The sequence below is a fragment of the Watersipora subatra genome, chromosome 1 (genome assembly GCF_963576615.1).
Source record: "Watersipora subatra chromosome 1, tzWatSuba1.1, whole genome shotgun sequence".
NCBI classification, from domain to species: Eukaryota; Metazoa; Bryozoa; class Gymnolaemata; order Cheilostomatida; family Watersiporidae; genus Watersipora; species Watersipora subatra.
The window spans coordinates 24,419,877-24,436,972 of record NC_088708.1 but is presented as its reverse complement, the minus strand read 5'-3'; the positions used below and the strand labels follow the sequence as shown (position 1 = coordinate 24,436,972).

General features: G+C 34.8%; 2 protein-coding genes across 2 annotated transcripts in view; one reads left to right on the top strand and one right to left on the bottom strand.

The window, feature by feature from the left end:
- LOC137397436 (small ribosomal subunit protein uS5-like) overlaps nt 1-17,096 on the bottom strand; it is a 476,780-nt gene that overhangs the window by 185,546 nt on the left and 274,138 nt on the right. The gene's annotated exons all lie outside the window — the stretch shown is intronic.
- Nucleotides 1-17,096, top strand: part of LOC137385458 (uncharacterized) — an 83,173-nt gene that overhangs the window by 58,174 nt on the left and 7,903 nt on the right. The window contains exons 38-53 of the mRNA XM_068071925.1: nt 1,125-1,289; nt 2,227-2,404; nt 4,949-5,120; nt 5,864-5,987; nt 6,106-6,252; nt 7,306-7,586; nt 7,891-8,056; nt 9,086-9,349; nt 9,543-9,754; nt 11,237-11,349; nt 11,927-12,076; nt 12,686-12,852; nt 13,099-13,215; nt 14,596-14,847; nt 16,325-16,447; nt 16,607-16,710. Coding sequence (XP_067928026.1) covers nt 1,125-1,289; nt 2,227-2,404; nt 4,949-5,120; nt 5,864-5,987; nt 6,106-6,252; nt 7,306-7,586; nt 7,891-8,056; nt 9,086-9,349; nt 9,543-9,754; nt 11,237-11,349; nt 11,927-12,076; nt 12,686-12,852; nt 13,099-13,215; nt 14,596-14,847; nt 16,325-16,447; nt 16,607-16,710 — 2,735 coding nt within the window. The remainder of the gene's footprint in view (nt 1-1,124; nt 1,290-2,226; nt 2,405-4,948; nt 5,121-5,863; nt 5,988-6,105; nt 6,253-7,305; nt 7,587-7,890; nt 8,057-9,085; nt 9,350-9,542; nt 9,755-11,236; nt 11,350-11,926; nt 12,077-12,685; nt 12,853-13,098; nt 13,216-14,595; nt 14,848-16,324; nt 16,448-16,606; nt 16,711-17,096) is intronic.

Below are 17,096 nucleotides of genomic sequence, written 5' to 3'. Positions count from 1 at the left end.
GGAGGAGGGGTCAAGGCCAAAATATAAGATAACTTGCGACAATACTCCAGCTTGTAATATGCAGATTGATAGGCTGACGATGTAACACCTATGAACAATTGCGCAGCTACCCTAATCTCATTTTTGGCGACACATCTGACGTTCTATCACGATGAACTAAAATGTCGAGAATGTTTTATATATAATTAATATAACTCTTACACGGACATCCTTTTTCTCTCGCAACTGCAGCGAGATAAGTTCCCATTCAATTCGAATTAGAGAACTTGACCTGACTTGACACTTTACATTACAAGGAATTTTTTATTTAGTACAAAGCAAAAACTTTACATAAATTATTTACGTTATCTGGAATTTGCGTTATGGGAGCGTCTACTACACTCTTATCATTAAAGCGACTGTTTTATTACAGTGTTAATAATGGTAAATCGTATTGCTCTCTAGAATACTAGAGAACCTCAAGAACCTAAGAAGAACCTAATAGAACCTCAAGAAAACTATTTACATGCAGTGTGTCTAGTTCGATGCTACCAAAGTGTCTCCCTTGACGCGTGTGTCATTCATAATATCGCTAAATGCATAATGGTCTTGAAGGTATCACTAGGTCCAACTTCAGCCAGATGAGAAGGCTGTCTAGTAGATAATATAGTTATGAACGTTTCTTCTACGATATAAACATATAATAGATGTTGCTGTTGCACATGTAGCAGAGCTGTTGCTCTAACATTGTTGTTGTTAGAAAGGCTTCGTTGTTCATTTGGATTGCCTATAGGTATGTTTCTGGCCCTCAGGTCAGAAATCAAACGATCCAAAAGTTTTTGCTGATTACAAAAAACGGAGCAAATTTTACTTTGCAAATTCCTTGTTTAGGTTTGTTCAAGATTTTAAAATGTACATAAAATCTAAGCACAACCGCTGTTACAGATGTCTCTCAGGTCTTCCTAAGCTCCTTTGCCGAGCTTCCAATTTTTTAGCTAACATTTTTTTATTTTTTCTTCGTTTATTATCATCTCTGCAATACCTTTTGAAATATTAAAAATACCAGGACTCAAAATGTCTAACATTATGAATACATTGGTGGCAAACAGTGGTTATGTCTGAGTTCTACCATATTTTGCTCTCAGCTCTGCATGAAGACTTGAGTGAGGAGGAGTTCAAAGAGGTAGTAGATAACTCATACCACACGTCTGGCCTCCCCATCGCTGCCATTAAAAATTCTGTAGACAGTCACTACCTCCTTTCTCCTCTAGCCCGCCTCGGGCTTGATGAACTACCTGGAAACATGGCAGGTGAGCCTTTTTAGAAACTACGTACATATAGTTTATGCTCAGCCTAATACAGCAGTGATCCCTGGTATCATTGATAAAGTTGGTGAGTAGAAACTAGAGATATATTAAAGCAGACAAGCGTCTGACATTGTAAACCGAGCGTTGCCAGAACTTTGGTGCCTAGCTTTAATGAATTTCTGTTCAAGAAGCTACACAAATACCACAGCTTGAATTGAAATAGCTATGAAATCACAGGACGATGCAACTGCTGGTAAATCCTGTGCGCACTCTACAATGCATCACGAGAGATAGCAGGACAATGCTCTTGAAGCACCGTCCTGCTACCTTGCACAAGTTCTCCAAAAATATTGCTCTGAATCAGGCTTTAGAATAAGCCTGATCAATGTTTTATAAATCTGCACACGCTACTTTCACTAGGTTACAAAAATTGCAGCTTTCATGAAAAGCGCAACTTTCATTCATAAAAATCACAATTTTCATAACAATCACAACTTACATAAAAATCACAGCTTTGCGAGAAGCAAGAAGGATTTACGAAGCCAGGCTTGTGTACTTTGTCTACTCAGACTGATTAAGTAATGGTTCCAGTAGTTTTAAGATTTCTTTTTGTATATCAAAGCATTGGTGAAAAAAAACTTCGCAAATTAGATAACTCATACAAATCAAGCATATTTATATTTTGATAGTTTGTAACAGAACCCTACATGTATATAATTTTACCAAAATTATGTAATGGCTTCAGCAATTTTAAGGTTTGTTTTGATACATCCAAGCATTGGTGAAAACAAACTTTACACATTAGATAACTCATACAAATCAAGCATACTTATATTTTTATAGTTAGTAGCAACATACTATATAATTTTACCAAAAGTGATTAATTACTAGTCTAATCCTTTAAATATGATGAACTTTAACCTTTTGCCTGTCTTCTCAGATAAAAGGCCAGGAGAATACCTGTTCCGACTAGAGGACTCCTCAGGAGAGGCTAATGCTGAATTTGAGTGCTTCGACTGGATGTATGAAGAGTTGGAGTCAATTGACATGTACACCAACTACAGCTTAAATATGGCACCCTGTCCTCCGACTCTCTTCAATATGTGGTTTGACTGGAGGTAACAATTTTTCTCTTTTCAACTATTGCTAAACTTTTTAACCATCTGATAAAAAGAAGTAACTCATTACTTTGTCACCTGATCCGATTTTAATATAAAACATTCAGTATATACCCTAGGACACTTATATTTCGCTAGTATTTAGTTTCGTGAGTGGCATACAGAGTAAAATTTCGCTGCAACTTAATTTCGCAGCTCTGATGACTGCGAAAATATAGTGATGGGAAAATAAATGTAGTGGAACAAACATAATTAGATTCATCAGGTCCGGTTCACTGTTACGAAATTGTTTTCAATTTGCGACTAGTTTGTATTTGTAAACTGCAGGTAAAAATGTGTTGACGAGATCGATAATGCAATTTGATCGCTTGCTGCCATTTGTTTCTTGGACTATCAATGATGTCAAGGTCCTTCCCGCCGTGACTGATGCGGTACCAATATGAGATCTCAAGTATTTATAGCACGCGGTGGCCATGGCTCCGGGTCGTTATTGTTTTTGGTTGGTAATAAAATTCATCCCTACAATAATTATTATTCAATTTTATGACTTTCCCTACCAGACTTTCATCTTCATCAGTTACAAATTCAGTGACTAAACTAATACCATCATCTTCCTCATTGTCTTAGCTTTTCTAAAAAAACCTGTTATCTTAATTTGCTTTGCCATGCTGCTCAATTGGTGTATTAGCTATAATGAGTTTAGCAGAAATTGCCCAATGAGCCAACTACACATGAAAGATGCCTGCATTTCTAATACGTATGACGATTTTATTGTGAATATTAATGACCAAAGCTATTTAATTTCGCGTTTTCGCTCGTTTGTTATGATAGTTTAGTTTTGCTCATGAAATTTTAGTGAAAGGATCACTCCGCGAAAACGCAAAAGTTAGATGAGTCGAATACATAAGTGTCCTAGGGTAATATGAAAGTGTTATCATGCTGTACTCTATATTATAATACAATATAATGTGATGAAATATAATATACTTTGAGATAATGCCATATGTGATATAATATAATGAAAATAACTAAAATAAGTTATAATTATTTAATAATTAAAATTTAATGAATTATGTTATATTAGTTAGGGCTAGACATATATCTAGTCTACTGTAGGCTGACACGGTGTCATATAACATAGCACATTATCTCTTCTGCGCTAATTGCCATGTTTCGGCTCTAAAAAGTTTAATTATTGTTTGGTTAGTCTTATGGCAGTCTCTGTAAGCAGTCTTACAGCATAGAAAACTTTATAACTCCTTTGAACAGCTAGTAGTCATAACAGAGTGTGAGTGTAAAATCTCACAAAATCTCACAATTCGCCATGTTTCATATTAAAACATGAAAGCGTTACAGTGTTACAAGAAACATTGTTATAGTATTTACTGATCAATATATTAAACTTATTAAAATATATTATGGTATGTATGGTAAAGGCTGGATGTATGTATAACTTTTTATCAACAAATTGATGTTTTTTTATTACATGCCAAAAAAAGAAAAGAAAAAATTTGACAGTTATAATTGTAATGACTGTATTTGTTATAAAAGCAATACTCAGCAAAGAGGACAGACGATGGGAAGTTAATGCAAAAGGTTTTAAATAGTTTCTAAAACTATGTCAAAAGTAAAGAAATCTACATTAATTTTAGTGACCATGGTTACATTCACTTAACTTGACTTGACTTAACTTGTTATTATGATTGATTCATACTGCAAGCTCAATCAGGTAGACTGGAGTACTTGAGTCAAAACTTGAAAAGCCAAAACTTTGTAAATACAAGCCATTATTTTGCGGTCCACATTGATACTATAAAAACACACATCTAAGTTAAAGTAACTTTGATCTAGCATAAGCTGCATAAGGCCTATCTTTTCTACTTCCTCTCTTATCTTCACACTAACTGCAAAATTTTATAGAGAATGCTTCAATTGTATGTGTGATGACATTCGCAACACTTTATGCTTGAAAGTTTAGATGTCCTTGAACGTCAGCAATAGGTTGGTGAGGTCTCTAATCGGAGTGATGACGTGTTAATGTTAGCTGAACTAATGTTTAAAATACTCATATCTCAGTTGAGCAAATCGATCAAAGTTTGCAATCAAGGGCTACATAAGTCAGAAATGAATTCAGAGAACTAATACTAGTCCAGCTATTTCCTGTTTTATGTTTATGTAATTCCATTTGTTTCCATTTTTTTGTATTTGAAATACTTATGGTAACCTGATTCCATTTTTTAAGTTTTGGCTCATTGGAATAAACCGACTTTGAAGATATAAAGTAAATATCACATACGCTAAAATTGAGTTGTCCAATAAACACACTCATTTGCATATGTCCGAGTCATATTGAGAATGACTGAAGCAATTCTTTCACCGGTTTTAAAGCTTTTCATTAGTTGTTTTTCTCATCTAGTTTCATTTAGTTGACATATGGTCACCCCTTAGTATGCCGAGCTATGCTTACCTGGCTTAGATGTTATATCACACCACGCTTTATTTTTGTGGGCAGATAATTGATACAAATCAATATTTGTTCTGCAGCTTCCATTGGATAGGCTATGAATCTGATCAGACTATCTGTTTCCAAAGTAACTTTGATGAAGAGGGCTATGCTGGTCTGAGGCAAATGTGCTGCTACAATGATGATTGGTTCTCAGACAGCGAGTCAGCTTTGATTGTTGGCCCTCCATATGGTGGATATCCTATTAACATCGTGAGTAGATTTCCAAAAATTGTCGATCAAATGCAAATTTGATATTGCAAATGTGCAATATCGAATCGTCTGATTCGATATTGCAAATGTGTAATGTCGAATCAGACGATTCGATATTGCACATTTGCAATATCGAATTGAATTGCTTCATTTCGTCTATTTATTAATGAATTGCAATATATCCCGATATTATTGTTATGTAAACAGACTTATAAATTTTTGTTAATATTTATTTGTACATATTAACAAAAAAAAGCTGTTTTGTGTTCGTGATAATTAGAAACATTTATTTCATGAATGCCTGTGTGTGCGTGGAAGGTCATGGAATGAGTGCTTCATAAGATTAGAAGGCCCATGTGTTTTAGCTCTAGAAAAATGAATAATTGACACCTGAAAATCGTCAGGTGTGAGATAAATCGCCATTGCATGATTATATTGTTTATACCATTAGCGATATCTCTTTGAATGATGGCGATTTTCAAATCAGCTACCTTCAAAATAGCCACTAAACAATGAAATTGTTTTAACACTTACAGTTTCAACTGTAAGTGTTGACCAGTCAGCATGCATTTTTCAAGTGAAAATTCTAATTCGTTTTCTACTACTGTGGTTGGAATTCTATTAGCAATCTTTTTCACAGTTCTACCGTCAGTGTGTTGCAGCATGCCAAATTGATAGTACAAACTATCACCTAGTTTTACAGAATCATTGCAGAATTATTATTATTATTATTAATTTTGAAGAACAATATGGATCATGAGATTCACGGCCGACAGGCTTGCTGTGTAGAAGCATTCGAAATGTGCAACTTGTTTCATGAGGTGCGAGTCTCTAGTAATGGAGAAACCTACCCTTTTCCAGTCATATGTAAGTTTCAATCAGTTTTATTGAAATTTCATTTTCAATATCAGTTACCAGATGCATTTTTAATGAAAGACAATGTCATTTTGCTATCAGTTTGTTTACATATATACATCTTGTTTAGGGCCGTGGTTTGGAGACCCGCACATTACAACATCTGATGGGCTGACATACACCTTCAATGGACTCGGAGAATACCTTTTTACTAACATTGATAATGGCAAGACTATCATCCAGGCTAGAACAGAGAGAGTTGTGCTAGCTGATGGAGGTAAGTCTATACCCTTGAAAGATCTGTGTGGTTCTGTGTGGCTTAAAAATATCTGAGCTTTTTTGCAATAGTTAGTCTGCTTGCTGTCTAAATATCTAGGTGCTATCATAGTATCTGGGTGCTGTCATTGTATCTGGGTGCTGTTATGGTATCTTGGTGTTGTCATAGTATTTGGGTGATGTCATAGTATCTGGGTGCTGTCATAGTACTTAGGTGCTGTCATAGAATCGAGGTGATGTTATAGTCTCTGGGTCCTGTCATAATATCAGGGTGCTGTCATAGTATCTGGGTGCTGTCATAGTATCTGGGTGTTGTTGGAACATTTAGTATTGTTACAATATGTGGGTGCTGTCGACATATCTGATGCTGTCAGATAATCTGGTGCTGTTTGACTATCTGGTGCTGTTTGACTATCTGGTGCTGTCAGATAATTTGCGTGTTGTTATAGCATCTGGATGCTGTATGCATGTCTGTGAACTACCCAAATATCTGAGTAATCTGATAATTATCAATTCAAACCAAGTTCTCTCATTATAAAGTGTCTATTAAAATGAGATTATGTTATTGGTATATGACTAATTGAAAGAAGAGCTTGCTGAATGAAAACGACTGTCTGAATACAAATTAGAGTCGTTGAGCGACACTTGAGACCCTTTCGAAGGTCAGCGATGCCGATGCCGCTATGCTTTATTAACTAGATATTCATGTAGTCAGCTATTTATGACATCACAACAATACACCATTTAATGACTAACAGTTATTCATATCAATAGCTTACCCACACTTAAAAATGCACTTTCTACCATATTTAACTTTTAAAGAGGATAATTGCCTTTTGAAAACTATCATTTATGCTTTTATGTAACTATATATATATATATATATATATATATATATATATATATATATATATATATATATATATATATATATATATATATATATATATATATATATATATATATATGTATATATACAGTATATATATATATATATATATATATATATAATGAATGACCAAGAGTATCTAGTTATTGGTGTATCTCTCTGTAGATCTTGGACAAGCCACCTACTTCAGTGCTGTCTGCATTAGCAATGATGGCTTACCCAGGCTTCAAATTCAGATCAACAAAAATAATGACATATCTGGTGTAGAAAATGAGTTGCAGCTCATCATTGATGATGACATGAAGGACATTGCCCTTATCTCTCAAGACTTAAACATCTCTCAGTCTATGGATGGTGTTGACACTAAGATTCAATTTAAGAGAACCAACAGCAGCCTTACTGTCTTATTCTCCTCGGGAGTATCTATCACAACCGCAGCTGCAAATGTAAGCCTCAAACACTTTTGGTTTCAATGATGCCTCTTTACACCTGTATCGGTTGCTTAGTGCATGAACCTTTGCTGTCTAATCTCTAGTTCGGTGAAAGGCTGCTGCTCTAATAACGCTTGGTAAATGTAGATCACGCTGGAAGATCAAATGATACGCATAAAACCTTGTTTTGTTATTAATAATTGACTTTAGTTTGAGATGATTTGACAGGATTAGAATTAAGATCATTTACCAAGTACAATGTACGTGTATCATTATATTTTCAGTATTTTCCATATAAGCTTATTGTTTTTTTTGCCAGAAAATGCTGACAATCACTTTGGGTATGCCAGCTAAGTTTGTGGGAAAGACATTTGGCCTCACGGGTTTGTATGACAATAACAAGGAAAATGATCTAACCTCCTTTGATGGCTCATCCATATCTATAAATTCAACTGAGAGTGAGATCTTTGACTGGGCTTCCGAGTGTGAGTTTTCTATGTCATTTTATCTTCACCAAATTTACATTCTAAGTTAAATGACTATTAGACTTTAGAATGTTCTAGATCACTTTAAAATTCTTTTTAGTTCAGTTGTACTTTTTTATTGCTTCTGATGTACTGATTCATTGGTTTCAATTGTATTACTTGTGTCCATCTATGTCTATGTGTGTAGAGCTGGTGTCTTGGCCAGTCTATCTATCTATCTGTCTATCTATCTATCTATCTATCTATCTATCTATCTATCTATCTATCTATCTATCTATCTATCTATCTATCTATCTACCTATCTATCTATCTATCTATCTATCTATCTATCTATCTATCTATGTCTATGTGTGTAGAGCTGGTGTCTTGGCCAGTCTATCTATCTATCTATCTATCTATCTATCTATCTATCTATCTATCTATCTATCTATCTATCTATCTATGTCTATGTGTGTAGAGCTGGCGTCTTGGCCTGCCCATCTATGTCTGTGCATAGAGTTAGGGCCATGGTCTGTCCATCTATGTCTATGTATGTAAAGCTAGGCTCTTTACCTCTCTATCTATGCCTATGTGAGTAGAGTTGGGGTCTTCACCTGGCTAAAAGTAATCTATAGTCCAATTCAAACATTATAATTTATGATTCTTCACCAAAAACTATTGAAATGGTTGTTTGACATTAGCACTGACCTTTACGTATTATATTTATGGTATCAGTGTCATATACATGTATATACTGTATATAATATTGATACTATTACACTTTCTTTCATAAATCAAAACGCTTTATTAATTCTTACATATAAAATTGAGTCATTAAATTGGCCATTTTCACTGTGCTATACACATTTTGCCATCCTATTTGCTGTAGGCTAAAAGCTAATGTGATACACTTGACAGCCAGTCATTTGGTAAAAATGCTATTTTTGTACAAGTTGTTGTATACATTTTCTGCAATGTTACTAGTCAATTTTCTAAATTAAAACTTACACATATTTTCATATTTTCTGATTTTTTTCTTTTTTATTTTAGTTGCTGTCAGCGAGGGAGACTCCATCATGTACTACACAGACAACACTGACTGGAGCACCTACAATGATAACTCCTTCGTACCAGTATTTGTTGATGATATTGATAATTGGGTTTGGTCAACTGAAGAGTTCAAAACTGCTGCCTATGACCTCTGTGAGACAGACACGTCCTGTCTCTATGATGTCTATATTACGGGAGACCTGAGTGTTGGAGAAAGCAGCAAACAAACAGCAGAAGATAGCCAAGCGACCAATGCAGTTCTTAGTAAGGACAATGTCTCTTCAATTTTTTCTAGAAAAACTAATTAGGTCACACTTGTCTGACAATGTACTTAGGTCACACTTGTCTGAAAAACTAATTCGGTCACACTTGTCTGACAATGTAATTAGGTCATACTTGTCTGATACTTCAAATTAGACAGGCCCTAATTTGTTACCTTTTCTTGACTCCTTTACAGGTAACTTCCCTCCAACCATCCGAGGAAATGATAAGGTACTGATAGTCATTGGGGAACCTTTTGAGTATGTGGTGACTGTGAATGACTCGAATGGAGACGTCATCTCTGTGACAACTAACATTCCCAGCACAATTGTCGTAGACGGAGATGTGGTCACCATTACTGTTACCGTTACCAACACAACTGGATTTGTCTTCCGTGTAACGGCCAAGGTTAGGATGTTTGCCAATTTTTTAATGAACGACCACCTATCTTCTTGTATTTTTGTATAGTCACACCTTGACGTACTAGCTTAATGCGTTCTGGAACTGAACTCGTATATCAATTTACTCACATCTCAAGACACTACTTTCCATATAAAATATCCAAGTACAAATTCTTTCATCAGCATGCTATGAGAAAATGCCTAAACGGAATATTACGGTGACAAAACCTGTTTTTAATTGTTGTCATTCAGTACACGCGCTAAAAAGTAACAAATACTTTTTTAGTTGTCATGATCTGCAATACAATGTAGCATCACTATGTACACTACTTTATGGAGTTTTTACCTTTGAGACAGATGTTGTGGATAACGGCCATCTAAAAATGAAAGACTTCAGAGCAATGCGTTCCGTACACTACACTTTTGTGACCCTACATAATAGAAACATTGAATTTAATTTGATGAATTTAGTTTACTAAACACACACTTGAAGCTAAGTTTTAATCTTTCGCTAAAATCTCTATAATTTTGCCATCTTACTCTTTTAGTATCTGTTTCCAGCTTGGCTCTTTTTGCCTCACATTCACTGCAACTTTTAGCCAAACTTTTTAAAACTTTTTCGTGGAGAAAGACCGAGCGATGTTGTTCTCAAAAATAGCCTCTTGCACACTTGGTCATTTAGCGGCCATCAAGAATCGGCTCGTATCTCAAAGGTATGAAGTATCTCAAGGCAGAGATTGGTCGAAATTTTGCTCGTAACTCGATTTCGTGTTTGTTGGGGCACTCGTATATCTAGGTCTGACTATGGACAGATATTTTTTATTCTCTAAGAGAAGGCAACTAGATAAGTTTCGCGCTAGCTTTTTCCAGTGATAACTCCAAACCACGGATGTGGCATTTACACACAGGTTGTAAAAATACTATATAGCCTAACTTAAAAACCCAAAGAGGTAAATATTCAACTCTCCAACATACCTCTGCTAGCAGACTTCTGTTTCTAATGTAGGTACTAACTTGTAGATACCAGCTGTAAGTATCATTTGTAAACGCTAACTATTGGTACTACTAATTCTAAATACCAGCTATCATTGTCAGCTCTAGATATCTACTATAAATACCAACCATATCTATTTTTGTAGAAACTAACTGTATATACCAAGTGTAGATACCAGCTGTAGTATAAACTGTAAATAGAACTGTAGATACCCACTGTAAATAGCTATTCTAGAAGCTGACTGCCAAGGCTTACTATAGACATCAATGATAGGTACTAACTGTAGATATCAGCTATGTATCACCTTCAACGAAGACATTATACATACATGTAGGTGCTAACTAAAATATGCTAACTAGACATAAAGTTTAGATAGCAACTATGTGTATAAACTATAGATAGATACTAACTTATGCCAGCTGCACTTTCTTAAATATTTATAACTGTCAAGCTGTAGGTATCCATGGTCAATGTTAACTGTTGACATGTTTTCAGGATCCAGCTGGAGCCGCGAGTACCAAATCTCCAATGGCCATGCTATGCAATTGCATGAATGATGGCACCTGCATACATCTGTCAGAAGAGGAACAGTCCATCATTGAGTCACCGTAAGTCTATCAGGTCTTTGCTTTGCAACTCGGCTGATTGTTACCTGTTGTAAGTCAAACATAAACATATAATAAATGACTGCTGAATCATGCCACTTGTTGTCACCTGCCAGAGTTGTAAGTGATGGAAAATCATTATTTTCGATTTTTGCACACGTAAAACAATATATGCTTGATAAATACTGTGGCAAAACTACACTCGACGTTTAATAGTAATTTTGCAATGTAAAAATGTTTTCACAAAAAAATAAATCACATCAATTTTCTTTAATGTTGCTATAGAGCGATTTGTATGAGTCAACTAGCAAATCAACATTGCTAATTTAGCTACATCAGATCTATGGTTTATTTTTGTATGACTACGGCTGCTAATAAATAGTTTAGCTTATTTATAACATGAATAAATACAATCTTGCTCAATTAGTTTGCCAAAGTTGAATGATAAGTATGTTAGTCTATTTGCTGTGTCCATACTACCAAAACTAACACCACCTTCAGTTTCATCCCTCCTGTAGAAGTTGCTTGCTATTGCAATACTCGGGCTACCTATCTCAAACACATAATTTATATATGATAGGTCTGTTGTACTTGGTTGTACCTGTCCCACCGGATACACAGGAAGCCTCTGTGACACTGATCTGGATGCTTGTGCATTGGTTGCCTCTGCCTGTTATCCTTCTGTGCCATGCATCGACTTGCCTGCTCCTGCTGACCACACTGGATACACGTAAGAGTCATTTTCAATCTAGGCGCAATTCTTATATAAGTTTATTGATTACGTTAAAATTACCATCGCATCACCTTGAGTGCCTCTTTGGACCTGCTAGTCCTTGGAGTTTTCTAAGTTAATTTTTGTATAAGGTTCGTAAGTTTATTCAACAAATAATTGTTTATTTTATGTCCTTGAAATAGATAGCTAACTAAGGACAGATGATTAGTAACTAAGGACAGATGATTGGTAACTAAGGACAGATGATTAGTAACTAAGGATAGACGATTAGTAACTAAGGATAGACGATTAGTAACTAAGGTTATTTAACTCCAGTTCACAAGTAACTTGTATTCTGTCGAGAAATATTTGTAGAACACTGCGGGCGTTATTTTTTGACAATACTTAAACCTGGTGCTTTAACTGCTTGAATTTAATTACAAATCTGTTGTTCAAGCATTCTTTTTCAAGTGTGAAATTTCATATAAGGTTGATAACACGTTGAACTATGAAAATGTAGGCACAAGCATGTAGTTTATGATATTTATTCTACTCAATGCACTATTTTATCTCTCACACCAATTTACTTTTTCGGTAAACAAGGGATTTATTTTTTTCATTTTTCAGATGTGGTAACTGTCCTGTCGGATACACAGGAGATGGTAAAACTTGTTCCGATATTGATGAGTGTACAGAAGATGTCTGTGGTCACATCTGTATAAACTCTCCTGGATCCTTTGTCTGTTCCTGCAGAACTGGTTACAGCTTAAATATAGACGGCTCTACATGTGACGGTAAGATAAGTTGACAAATATCTACTGTAGAAGGGGAACTATATTTTAGCTGAACTCACTATATATGCAACTCTTCAGACTGCACCGCAGTAGTATGGGAGGCAGAAAGTAAATAATGTCTTCTTTGTCTCATATGAATGCTGCAGTGTAAACTGATATTTTAGATAATTTCATTACATTTTGTCACATAAGAACTTTCTGAAAATATCTTTTTGGTCTTTGAATTGTTTTCTACTCTTTTTTCAGACATTGATGAGTGTGCACTTGATCCATGCCATCAAAGTTGCCTCAATACTGATGGTTCCTTTACTTGCACTTGTGATTCTGGATTTGCCCTGACCGACGATACTATCAACTGCGAACGTAAGTCATATTATATGATAACATAGAGTTTCCATTGGTTTTCTCTATGCACTGTATTTAAAAAGACCCTTTTTGTAGAAGCAATATACTAACAAATGCCATTAGTGTTGGCAATCACAGTCAAGTCTCGACATATGAAGTTAAACCGGTCCAATTCTCACTCCATATATTGAAACTGTTGCACATTGTAGTTAACCATGTACTATTCTTATAACTGTTGCTCTGTTATAAGAATACATGGTACTTTGTTTAATTTGCTCCAGAGCTAAAAAACCAATAACACATACTTTAATTATATCTATCATTAATATCTATCATTAAAACATATGCGTTATTTAAAACTATGTAACAAACTACATTTAAAAACCTAAATTGCATGTAACAATTAAATTAATAAATAATAACCAGTAAAAAGAGGTTTTTAGACATTACCTAAAACTTAGAGGTCGAGCAATGTCTAAAATTGGTGACAGAATGAGTGATAGAAACACAAATCATAATGAGCGATAGAAACACCAATCAGAATGAGTGATAGAAACACATAACATAAATTACTCAAACTTACACAATCTAGTAACTAAATTAATTGGTTTTATATTTTGCAATTATTTTCAATTTTCATTGATAGTTTTTGCTAGCATTTTTTCATTTACACAGAAAGTTGTACCTTAGACATCTTATGCTAGAATTTATGTCATGTTTTGAGACAAATGTGTGATCAACAGTTGTGTTTTGTCTAACAAATTGTATGTGGAGACGATTTCAAGTCGAGGTTTGACTTTATAATTATACAGATCATATGCTGGGGTGGTCCATTACTTGATCTGCTTGGGTGGTCCATTACAGCAAATGCTATGTAGTCTTTCATAATTGCACTTGACACCTATAGCACCAATGAAAGCTTCTTTGCCACCTTTTTTTACTCAAACCACACAAATTTTGCACACCGTTTTTAGAACATGCATTCTATAAAATTAATCATACTTTGTTTTGCCCACACGTTTAGCGGGTAACATACCAACTTTCGGCAGTAGAGTAAACAACAACATTTTATGATATAATGGTAGATTCATGGTAGATTTTTGTTTGTAAAACTAAAATGGTGGTCTAGATTTTATAAAACAATTTTTAATTACTTATGGCATTGCTAAATTGTTCAATAATTTTTACTTTGTGTCTTTTGGCCTATCATATGTTATAGCCTACCAGTACTTTTGCATATCAAAGTTTAGAAAATGCAATATAATAGTGGCTATATCATATCAGCACAGGATTTACCATATTTATAAGATGATTATCCTTTTGAAGTAGATTCCTCAGTATTTTAATGCTTCCTCAAGCATGTGTTAATGTGCTAATCAGCATCCTATGATACTGCAGCTGAGAATCCTTGTGAAGACCCGAACCCATGCGATGCAACAAATGGCTACTGTAACACGGTGGGAGACAACAAGGAATGCTCATGTAAGAAGGGCTACACACTCAATGCTGATGGATCCACTTGTGATGAAATAGATGAGTGTCTCCTTGGAACACACCACTGCGCTCAGGTCTGCAACAATACTGTTGGTGGATATACATGCAGCTGTGAGTCAGGATATAGCCTTGCCTCCAATGGATTAGACTGTGATGGTGAGTTGACTTTAGAAATGCATGTTTTTTGTATTTTCTGAATTATATTTTGTAGAAACTAAACCTAATATTTATATTGAAAACATGCCTGTTAACTTATGGAATCATCCAATTAAGTTAACTTTGTCAAGAGAAATCCTCAAAATTTTGTACAGAAATCCCTCATTTTTCATGGTTAATGGAGACTGGCATTCCCTGCGAGAAATGCAAACCCACGAAATAAAAACTCATTTTTTAAAAAATACATAAGTATAAGCCAACATTTCAACAGCAAAACACTTAAACTGGTTTCTAAACATATTGTATTTATTTCGTATATAATAAATAAGTAAAGTGAAGTTATCTTGATTGACTTTCAGTTTATATTTCAACATCGTACATCGTTCAACAGTAAGTATTTTAAACAGAGAATGCACTTACGTAGTACGGACATAGTTTGGACTTCATCTGGTTCGAATAGTCGTACTTGTGATTAACTGGGTTTGTTGTGAGAAGAAAGTCAGATGTCCGTCAATTTGTGTATTTTATGTAGGTATATTTATGTATTTTAATTTTTCGATGTTTTTTTTATTAATTTTCTTTTATTTTTCACTGCGGAGTACTGAAGCCGTAGATACATTTTGTTGCCACAAACATCAAGAGCATACAGTATTTGAACCTAACAAAAAACTGATGAATGTGGATATGACATCCTACTGTCTGCAAACTATTCGTTGAAACGAATATCACGACTCTTCCTTTGTTGCTCATCTTACTCTGTATCACCATACATGTATTGCCTTAATCTAAGGATAATATCCTCTTCCTTTGGGTACAGAACAAAAGAGCACATAGAGCACATATGATGTATCATGTTTTAATAGACAATCACACACTGACCCTTGTTATTGCTACAACTGGTTGTTTGATGTAATACTACCCTATGCCCCTTGTTTCGATATTTATCTATGCCCTGAACATTTATTTTCTTAAATAAAAATGGCATTTCGTTAACTCCTACATAAATCCAAAATACTAAATAACTTTATAATTTGTAAAGATGAATATGTTGGGTGCTTGATATTAAGCGTCGTACATGGTGACCATGTTAGTTCGATATGGATCAGTCTTAAAGGTAACTACAGCGTATGATACAAAAGATGGCGAATGTTTCCAATATTCTTGTTGTATTCTTTCACTTGTTAAGGCATAAAAAATAATTTCATTATCTAATTACAAAATGGACAAGTGACTCCAGGTTATCTGGTGTTGCGCATGTAATTTTTAAAAGGATCCGTGTTCTTATTTCATGTTGCTTTTTTTTAGCAACGTTTTCCTCAACTTTATTTCGGTTTCAGCCTGTTTTTCAGTTTAATTTTCAAGCAAGATTTTACAACTATTAGCGCATTGATACATGTTATGTGTGTTATTGTGCACCAGAAATACTCTGTTTTCCGATAATTCAGTGAGCACCTGCAGCTTATGTGAATGTTTACAGATGTGAATGAGTGTGTAACTGGCAACTATGAGTGTCACACGACTCAGATGTGCTCCAACAATCCGGGAGGTTATGACTGTGTCTGCGCTACTGGACAAGTCTTTAAGAATGGACGCTGTCAAAGTATGTAGCTATTTCTAAATATCTTGTATTAGCATTTTTTCCAAGTTTTCATCAACAGCCTATGTTCTGTAATGCTGTTCGCATTCTGTGGTTAATATTAAAGAAATTTTATAGTTAAACTGTGCTGCAGAAATGATAGTAATGTGGATTATCTTGCAGATCAAGTGTTCACTGACCCTGTTGAAGCTGTCACAACGTTACCTGACCAAGCAGCTGAGTTGAATTCTGTGAGATTTGCTCTCCAAGGAATGGCTGTTTCAGAGGTAGAAATCAGCGTACAGTATTTGTATATTGCCAAACTTCAGCGGATGAAGTAGATTTCTTCTGATAATTGCTTCACACATCAAACTATAATTGTCTGTCGAAACGAATATCCTTATAAAAATACACTCTGTTATATTCCCTTTATTTTAGAGCTCAACAAGCAGTGACCAATGTTTTAGAAATTTCCATATAGCACTCCGTAAAACAGAGTTCAAATTCCATATAGCACTTTGGAAAACACTAAATAAAAAAGTTTACAATAAAGGCAAAAAATAAGTTAGTAAAATAGGAATCAGTGAAAATATATTTTTTATTGCTACTTTACCTTAGAAACGTGCGAATGGAAGTGCTGGTTTGACGTTGTGTGGGTTCAGTGGTAGAGTGA